The sequence below is a fragment of the Oenanthe melanoleuca genome, chromosome 3, assembly GCF_029582105.1.
Source record: "Oenanthe melanoleuca isolate GR-GAL-2019-014 chromosome 3, OMel1.0, whole genome shotgun sequence".
NCBI lineage: Eukaryota > Metazoa > Chordata > Aves > Passeriformes > Muscicapidae > Oenanthe > Oenanthe melanoleuca.
Window position 1 is genome coordinate 108,315,967 of NC_079336.1, and position 9,900 is coordinate 108,325,866.

Genomic DNA, 9,900 nt, shown 5'->3' on the forward strand with positions numbered 1-9,900 from the left:
TGGCGGCGGCCTCGCGAGATGCCCGCCGAAATTGCGGCGCTGCCCGTGGCGGGGCGGCCACGGTGCCGCCGCAGCGGCCGCTATGCCCGGTAGCCGGCGGAGGGGGCTGTCCCTCAGGCCCGCCGCCCTGAGGAGGCGCAGCGGCGGCGAGGAGCAGTTCACCCGGCTGCGGGCGGAGCTCCCCGCGGAGGAGGGGGCGGTGGAAGGCGGCGCGGGCCGAGGCCTGCCCGCCGGGGAGGCGGCGTGCTCGCCCCCCGCTGCAGGTACGGCGGGAGCGGCCTCTGGGGGCCCGGGCCCTGCCCGCCACCTCTCGAACTCCGGGGGAGGCGCGGCCGAGCCGTAAAGAGGGGTTGGTGCGATGTAAATCTCCGCTCGCCCGGGTCGCGTGCCCTGGGAAGAGGCTGCTATTGTCAAGAGCGTGTCGAGCCAGCGTGCCACGGCCGAGCAGGCCTATGGTACCCTGGCGTGAGTTAAGAAGATCATTGCCAGCAGATCAAGGCGCGTGTGCCTGTCCCTCAGTTCAGCCCTGGCGAGGCCATATTTGGAATACCGTGACCAGTTCTGAGCTCCTCAGAACAAGAGAGACATGGAGCTCCTGGAAGTGGTCTATCAGAGAGCTGCAAAGTTGGTTAGTGGTTTGGAGAACGTCTTTTACGAGGAAAGGCTGAGGGAGTTGGGCCTGTTTAGCCTTGAGAAGCGAAAAAGGAGCCACATCATCAATGTGTATAAATAAAGGGAGGATGCAAAGAGCGCAGACCAGGCTCTGCTCAGTGATGCAGAGCAGTAGCACAAGAAACCAGTAAAAACTAATTCGCGGGAATTTCCACCTGAGCACGAGGAAGAACTTTTTTACTGTGCAGTGACTGTGCACTGGAATGGGCTGCCCAGAGAGAGTGCAGAGTTTCCCTTAGTGGAGATATTCCGGATCCATCTGGGCACAGTCCTGTGCTCTGGGATGTGCTTTTGGGATGACCCTGCTTGAGCAGGGAGGTTGGCAAGGTGACCCAATGCAGTCCCTTCCAACCTGACCTATTCTGTGATTCCCACAGCAAATACTGAGAACTAACTGAGGAGAGGATAAAACCTGGCTATGCTAGCTTTTATCAGGGCAAAACATCTTCTAAGATGTTCCATAGTAAGAACATATTTAAAATTATTTCTGTAGGCTTTCCATCTGCAGCATTTCACATCACATAGGGTGTTTAGTTCACTTACTGATTAAAGGCAGCTGTAAGCAAGTTTTGAATAGCTATATTCCTGCTTTTAATACTCTTAGCTGGAAAGGCCCAGGGAAGGAGATATAGATGAATGTAGGTTATGACCCAGAGTAGTTTGGAGGCCCATTAAAATAGTAGTTCAGCTCAGAGTCTGGATGAAAGACACAAAGCAAGCAAGAATACAGATATTTTTTCATAGAGGCATGCATAATTTTTCTCTTAATATAAGATGAAGTTAATATTCTCTCAGGTGTGAGAATTGACATCCTTATGATCAGATGCTGGGCATAAAGGTATCAGGATTACGTAATGTTCTCTTATCTCTGAGGTGATATAACTGGCAAAGCTAAGTATCCTGTTCTGTATTTAACATCTAGTTATGAACAGTATTCCTGTTTTGAGTAAAGGAATTGTAGTGAGTGTGAACTTGATTTTTATTCTTGATGTTCCTAAAGCATCTTCTTTTGCTTTGACCTGTTCTGTGTTGTAAATAATTTTTCCCTTTTGTTTGTTGTTTTTTAATAAAGATCCTCTTTCTTTTTTACACAGAACCATGTTTGCATAAGACACCAAAGAGATCATTGAGTAGGAAATCCCGAATACCTACTTTCAGCTCTCCTATTAATGACACTGAGACACAGCAAGAAATCTTTTGGGATTCTCATTCACCAGTTGCGCACAGACTAGGTAATACCAAAATCCAGACTTCAGGACACCTATTTGAGGCATGCAGTGGGCGTGTAGTAAAAGTTTTAAAGGACTTCTTGGAAAAAGGTTCCTTTCTCTTAAAATGGTTGGTTGATTTTCCTTTCATTAAAAACCCATAAATTTTTCAATACAGCAGTGGATCCAGCTCCAGTGTTTACAGATTTATTTGAATTATTTGCACTTTGAATTATTACTGCACTTCATAAACTGAATAGATTTCAAAATTTTAAGAAGTTTGTTTGTTTTCATAGGCAGTGGAAAAACCAAGCAGTCTACCAGTACATGCGCAGTAGAAATTTCGGAAATTGTTAATCGTATTGCTCCTCAGGTAATTGTAACTTTCTAAGACAATGTTCTGCGTAAGCAGTAATCAAGGAAAATAGTGCTTCACCCTTAGCCTTGGTTTTAGTTACAGTAGCATCACAGTAAGAGTTGGGCATGTAGAAAATTGGTTTATAGAACTGGATTGAATTAATATAGTAAGCATAGCATAGACTGATTGTGGTGTGAGTCACAGATTCTGTAAAAAAGGACTCATGAAGAAACTTGCAGCAGTTCAGTTTTAGAAAGGTTTACGTGTTATTGCTCTTGGTCTTGGGAATACTGTTTATTTATCCTTAATTACTAATCTCTTAAAAGGTAAGAGTTTCTTCACATAATGGATTTACTTGACAGTTGTTTTTAAGCATTTTGAACAGTCTCGATTGACTGCTGGTTTACAAGAACAAGATCCAGATGAGAGATATTATGCAATTATATAAACATAGTAACCTGGGTTCAATACTCTAAATAATTTTCCTCTTTAACCCAATGTTACTGCTCTTTCCCTCTTGCTGTGAAACTGATGTCCATAGCCCAGAAAGTCGAAACAAAAGTGCTGTTGCTTTTTAAGTGCAAGAAGAAAACATTTAATTCCTAAAATAAATCTGTAGTATTTAGCTTGCAAAACATGCCTGCTTTTTTGATGGGGCTGTTTAAAATGTATTTATTATTTACTATATTAGTGAGAAATTATACTAAAAGAGTAAGAAAATAATTGATAAGGGATGCTACTGCCTACATTTTAAGTAGTTACAGTTCTGCCATAAATGTAGTCTGCTGTTTATGTTTTCGTTTTACTTTAAAGAAAAATAAATTTTAAAAATCCTTAAATTTACAAAGAATAATAAAACCTATTTAAAACTACCATAGTAGTTAGTAAAGTTCAGATTACTTTGCTGGCTTGCATGCACCTCTGAAAAATTCGTCACAGTATTGTTCGCTTCCATTTCAGAATTCAAATTCAAGCCAGAACTTTGAAGCTCTGAAACTATTTTATTTAGTTTCTATATGTCACCTAATAGTGTTTAAAGGCTCTTTTTATAAATTAAAGAGTGGGAGAAGCTGTAATGGAAGGAGTCAGTTTTTGTAAGCATACAGAGTGTAATTTATTTTAAGATCTCTAATCTGTTTCTGCTGCTGGCCCCTCAGACAGCTCCTTAGTAGTGTACTTAAGTAAACTAGATCACAGCTTTTAACATGAATGAAGTAGACTGAAGTAGACTACTAGATTTGCATGCCAAAGTATAATTCAGTTATTTTAATTGAAGTTCGTTCTTTAAATTGATATAATTAAAGTGATACAACTATCAGTGGACAATATTGCAGTAATCTCACTTGTTTTTGCTCTTGTCTATGGCTTTCAACAGGTTTCATCCAGTTTATTTAGTTTAGCAACTTTTAACTCATGTAAGATGTGTGTCCAGTTGTTATCTGAAATCAAATTTCTAAGTACTATAAATCTAATTATTCAGGATGAAAAAGCAGCCTGTAATGAAGACTCCCTTTTAGGAACATGGATTGGTGAGGATGCTATTCCCTGTACACCTGTAGTAGTAAAAGGGCGAGCTAGGACAAAGTTAAATTGCACAAGGTAAGCTACAGTCTTTTCTTGCCCATCATAGCTGGACATTCATGAAAAAGACTATGTTTTTAACTGTGGGCTTGGTATGTCTTCTTGAAGGGGTGGCAGTGGACTCCATATTGGAAGTGGTAGGATTTAGTCATACCTTTGTAGTTGTTAAACTGTAGAATGAACAGCTCATAGGGTCACATAACTGAACTTGGCTAAACTTCTTCAGTAGCTCTGACTTTATTTTCTGTATTTTCTTTTTAATCCAGAGACCTTAAAATAAAAAATCCTGAAGAGGAACTAATGAAATTGGCTAAGGAGTTTGATAAAAATCTAGTAGAGTTAGATGCTGTTCAGGAACAGAAGAAGCTTGGTCACAACTTCATCCAGAACACCTCAGAGCTTTCAAGTAATTCTAAAGATGAAATAAATATGAAGAACCAGAAATCACTCCTTGCTGAGGGTTCTGAAACAGATACTGCTGTGTCCATGAAACCAGTTGGACAGAGCACTGGCATCCCTGTGGCAGAGCCCTGTCAATCCAGCAGTCAGAAGTCTGTAGACCTTGAGGCTGAAGTAGCCCTTCATGCTCTTTTTGACTCCTCTACCCAGAAGTGCAGTGGACATTTGAGCCAAGGGCTGTCAGATATTTCTTTAAATAATAGTTTTCATAAAATTAAAAGTACCTTGGAGGAGGAGAACCTTCCTGAGAAAGTTGAGGTCGTGCAAAAAGATACTATGTTTGCTGTGGGAAGTGTGGACCAGACTGTACCAAAACCTGATACTGACACCCTGACAAAAAATCCTCATTTGAAGACACAGTTGGTGGCCTCTGCTAAGCTTGCTGGAGTAGTTAATGATGACTTTGATGACTGGGATACAGATCTTTTGGCAGATGACTCTTTTGTGATGCAAATAACCCAAAATCCTGAATTGATAAGTACTGAAGAATCACCACAAATTCCTGCAAATCCACTTGTGCATGATTTCAGTGATGCTAGCAGAACAAAGCAAAGAAGTAGTGGCAATTCAGCAGCTCTTTCGGGGACTGTAAACAAATCTAACAGTTTGCAGTATTCACCTTTGAAACATTCTAGTAAAAACTCACAAAATGTTGTAAAATCGCTGTCTTTACAAAAGCCATGTAAGACAAAAAACTCAGAGACTCATGTCTTGCATGGCAAATGTGATGTTAAGCCAGATAAAATTAAATCTGTTTGGAAGAGTGCCCAAAACAGTGATTTGAACCATGTTCCTGTTTCAGTGCAATCAGAAATGAAGAATGGAAATGAATCTACTAAGCCTAAAAGTGAAGCTCTTCCTCTTTTCCCTTCAAGGTATAATCATCAGAGACAATCAGGAGTAAAATCTGGGAATAACACTCATACTATTTCCTGTCAGTCATCCAGTGTTTCTACCAACATGAAACCTAATGATCTAATCAAAGTGGTTAACCAGGCTAATACAGGTCACTCAAATCAAGTTGAAATACCAAAGAAATGTCCTCTGTCATTTGATGAATGGAATGAAGCAAAATTCTCCGATGATGTATTGGGTATGTTTTGCAGATCTGATAGTCTTTGGGATGCAAACTATGAGGACGATGAATTGTTATATCAGGTGTGTGATGATATAGAAAAGCAGACTCAGAGCCAGGATGTTAAACAAGGAAATGAAAAAACTAAAACTATTCAAGGAGCCAGTGTTAATTTCAGATCAAATACTGATAGCGTCTTCCTAGCATCTAAACAAGGACTACCTGATCTCCTCTTGGTGCAAAAAACAAATGCAAAACAGCAGGATGCTCCCTCACTAAATGATTCCTGTAGGAATTCATCAAATATAGTGCATGGGCTGGCCACAACAGGTCATGTAGTGAGCTGTAAGAATACCTCAAATCCTCAGACTGTGATCTCAGGTCCTTCTGTGGAGTGTAAATACACACTGCCTAAAAACTGTCATCAAGATGCTTCTGAAGATACTGCAAAGACTGTTTCAGGGAAATGGTACAGGTCAAATTCTGTGCCAGCAGGAGAGACAGGTTCAGAAGGAAGTCCTGTAAATGCAGTAAATGTTTTTAGTAGAAAAGCACTTGACAGTTCACATTTCTTGCATAATGTGGGAAAGATTCCAAGTAGCAGCTCTGGTATTAAAACTTCACTTGTGCCTTCAAAGTTCAAGTTCCGAAAGATTAACAATTCTGAGAGTTCTCTTCGTGTAGGGTCTGAAAATCCAGGGAATCATTCTGGCATTGGAATTACACAGCAGGATTTGGAAGGAAGCAAGAATCAGGTGAATGTGACTTTGCACAGCAAGCTTGACAATAAGAAATCACCTTTCAAGAGGCACCTTTCAGAGTCTTTTGCACAGACTACATCAGGTATTTATCTTTATTGTATCATTGTTAGACTGTTACTGTTTGTTTCCTTACTATAGTAAAAATACCAGAGAAATTTGTACTATATTGCAATATTAAAATAGACTTCAATATTCATCCATTTAGTTAAGATGTTAGCAGATGTTCTAAGGGGAATCTGGAGGTTATTTTCTCAAAAATAAAATTGTCTTGATGCATATCTTGAATTTCTATAGTTCGGGACACCTGTTTCCATTCCACTTTTCTAAATACCTCACACCCTCTCTCCATAGACACTTAGGTTCCCTTGGATCAAGTATAGGCTGGTGCAGCATTGAACATAATATTTTCTTGAAGTGTTACTTAAAAATACTGTTATTTTGATGCGTAGGAAAACTCTAGTTAATGATGGGACAGGGGAAGAAGACACTAGGTGATACGAAATGCCAGTTTCTTTATATTACTGTACACCTGGAATTTGGAACCTCAGCTTGCTTGACACTTTGTTCAGAGCTCAGCCTGTATTGTTGTTTGCTCTGTGGCTGAAATTGCCAGTGAAATATTCTTGTGTTATCAGTCTAAACACTTAAGATCCCCTTTCATCTGGAGGAGATGTCAGTCACTTCTTTATTACCACACAACTGTCAGTAATATTCCATGCTCAGTGTTACTTACTGGGGAAATGTGGAACCAGTCATGTGCCTGTCAGTCCTATTTCTACTTGATCTCACAGCTTGGCAAAGTTTTAATCAATATTCATTCTGATAAAACATGCCTTTAAGAGTGTCATATATTAACCTCCATTTTCAAGAAGCACTGTTGCAAAAGCAGCAAAACAATTTAATTATTGAAGAATGAGTATTTTATCTGTTTCTTTCCCAGAAAAGAAGCATATAAATGGAAAGTAGCAATTTTGGATTATACGGGGGAATAATTGATAATTAGTTATTCTTTGGAATGTTTAAGAGAGTAAAGGAATGAAGGAAAATGACATAGATTTTCTATTCAGATATACCATAACTTTCTTCATCTTAAATTTTCAGGGAAAGGACTTTAACCAGAAAATGGATATTAAGTGGTCCTTTCAAAAATTGCTATTTAATTTTTCATGGACACTTTTCTGTGAGAGGAGAATATACTCTTTGTTCTATTTATTCACTTTGAATACTTATTAGAAATATATTAATTGGAAATTGGTGTATAAAATAGTAAAATTACTGGCTATATGCAAGGAGTGTTCTCGTTGGTTCCAGTGAGATCAGGATTTTGTAGTATGGGAATTTATAGTTCTGTAACACGATATAAAATGCTATGCTTAGCTATTATGTTCTTGTCTCCTTTGCCAATTTTTATTGCTACTTTTGACCTTTTTTCAACCTATCTTGTTTTATTTGTGTGACACCTGTACTGTAACTGACCCCTGTGTCTATACCATCTCCATGTCCATATCTCTGCCTAACTCACTAAATTGTAGAGTCCTTTTCACTCTAATAGCCTTAATTTTCTTAAACCATCACCATCTCCTATGTTGACTCTGATGTCATAAGGTTCAGTTGAAGGGCACCCGAGTAAAATTTCCTTTGAAGCAAATGTGTGCATCCCAGTGTTTTCATTCAGAGGTAGTAATCAGTAGCACTGCAAAGGTCATACATCTTGCCCCCTTCCTGCCTTGGGGACAGGCTAGATGAGCCGTTTTTAACGTGGGTGCCCGGTATATCAGAATAGCGTGCTTCTGCCATAGGTCTTCAAACACTGAAAATGGCTAAGTTAAAATACATATTGAACAAACCTGAAGCTCCTAATACATGTTTTTTATTTACAGCGTCTGTGGTAGAGCAAAAAAATAGAAAATGTTCTCAAGAAGAGATTGAAAGAAAAAAACAAGAAGCTCTTGCACGAAGAAAATCCCGAACACAGGCATTCTTTAAAGATGCTTGAACTTGGAGTGTATTTTGACTGTGGAGTAAGTTTTTGGTAGGGAAATACTGTAATGCTAGAAGACACTTTTTAACTCTGTTCGCAGCTATTGATGGCTAGTTTTTTATATTTTCCAATATAAAATGATCTGGACCTGAACCATAACTAATACTCTGTAGGTACTTAGTTTTATTTATTATAAGCAGTTATAAATGTGTAGTCCCAAACTACATTCAGCTGGATGAAGATTCTGTTGAATTCACATGTTGAAATGATATGGCCTGAAAATGGTTAAAGTATTGGTATACATGCATAATGAAGGTGTTAAAAACAGACTAGATGTGTTTTGGCTGTATTATTGCAAGTATTCTGATCTATAAGAAGACTCTCAAGTACACACAGACTAAGAAATACTAATGTTTGCTCTCAGGTAGAATAAAGTTTTAAAATTTTGAGTTAAATAAAGTACAATCTAGGAAACATCCGACATTGGAAAACTAATGGAAATGAACAGACTCTGTTACCTGAGGTAAGAACTGTAAATAAAGAAGTAAGAATTTAATATAAAAGTTTCATTGTGCAAAAAAGTATCGTGCAGAGGGGATGTTATATTCTTTTAAATTCCTTTCAAGAAGAACTGGAAATACTCTATGGAATTTGGACCACCTTTTTTAAATGCACATCACTAAGCTAATTGAAAAGTGTAGCCTATGCCTTTTTACAAAACCATGAGCAATATATAATACACCATGTGGAATCACTACAACTATGCATCAGTTTAGCTATATGGGTTGTACATATTTTGAATCTAAAGGCTGTTAAATTATAAAAATGCCGTGTCATGTCAGCTTAATGGGCTGATAGAAATTTCAATCTGATAGATGGGTTTAGAGCTCAGATTGCAAAAGCTGCCTCTGGGTAAGCTGCAAGATATTTTTCAGCTGAGAAATGCTTATATGTAAACATGTGACACTGGAAAGTGACTGTAATTTTTCTTTGTAAATAAATAACTTGAAAATGTTCCTCTAAAGGTCGGAGGGAGCTTTTTTTGTTTTTGTAATTCTTAAAAATGTAAGTATTGTATATTTGTAAGTCATCATTAAACTTTTTTCCACATTTTTCTAGTCTGTTTTTGAAAATACTATACTACAGAAAATGGTAAAAAGGAGTAAAATGGGGATTCCAAATGGACTTTACCTGATGCCCTCACTTGGTAATTTCCTAATTACTCTATGCCTCAATTTTTTTACCCATAGTGGTGACAAAATGTTTCCTTTGATCCATTTAAACTAACAAGCCTTGATGGACAAACTGTTTCAACACACAACCAACTGCGGTGCAATCTAAAATATTTAACTGGGGTCTTTTTCCTTGCATTAACCACCGTGGGATCAGTGTCAGGTGATTAGGGACTCAGAATCCCCAGGCCACCAGTGACCATGCAGGTGCCCAGTGAGTATAATAGTCTGTGGCTGCAGCTCCCTGCCTAGCTCCTGTTGTGCAATATAGGATGAGTTGGATTAGCTTACTGATCTGACTGAAAATTACTCCAGAAAAATATTTTCAGCTTTTCAAAGAAGTTCATCATAACAATGCCCTCAACAGTTAACATACCATGAAATAGTGTTGCATCTAGATGTTACTTGGGGTGAAAGGCGAGTAAAGGAGCGGGAAAGGCCTTTGCAGGGGTTTTACAAAGATGTTTACTTCAGCCACACGTGCGTTGTCCAGCGTTGGGGAACAAAGGCAAAGGGACTTGTGGAGGTCCAGGTTTAAGTACATGGGATGAACAGGCGGGGAAATCCTTAGGG

The 9,900-nt window shown here is 38.9% G+C and overlaps 1 protein-coding gene across 2 annotated transcripts; it reads left to right on the top strand.

The window, feature by feature from the left end:
* The first annotated feature begins 2 nt into the window (after positions 1-2).
* Positions 3-9,205, top strand: ETAA1 (ETAA1 activator of ATR kinase). 2 transcript variants are annotated; one of them, XM_056487902.1, is made up of 7 exons: positions 3-263; positions 1,767-1,904; positions 2,177-2,253; positions 3,719-3,837; positions 4,086-5,371; positions 6,038-6,196; positions 7,995-9,205. In XM_056487902.1, exons 1-7 carry the CDS (start codon positions 83-85, stop codon positions 8,108-8,110), a joined length of 2,076 nt encoding a protein of 691 aa, XP_056343877.1. In that variant the 5' UTR covers positions 3-82; the 3' UTR covers positions 8,111-9,205. The 2 variants fall into 2 exon arrangements, with proteins under 2 accessions (XP_056343877.1, XP_056343876.1); XM_056487901.1 differs by having other exon boundaries at positions 4,086-6,196.
* Positions 9,206-9,900: the final 695 nt, after the last annotated feature.

What these genes read in the sequence shown, in the direction of transcription:
- ETAA1 (XM_056487901.1), top strand. Translation starts at nt 83, where the DNA reads ATGCCCGGTAGCCGGCGGAGGGGGCTGTCCCTCAGGCCCGCCGCCCTG. An exon ending in ACCAGTTGCGCACAGACTAG is followed by an intron (nt 1,905 to 2,176) that starts GTAATACCAAAA and finishes TTGTTTTCATAG; the next exon opens with GCAGTGGAAAAACCAAGCAG. An exon ending in TTTTGCACAGACTACATCAG is followed by an intron (nt 6,197 to 7,994) that starts GTATTTATCTTT and finishes TTTTATTTACAG; the next exon opens with CGTCTGTGGTAGAGCAAAAA.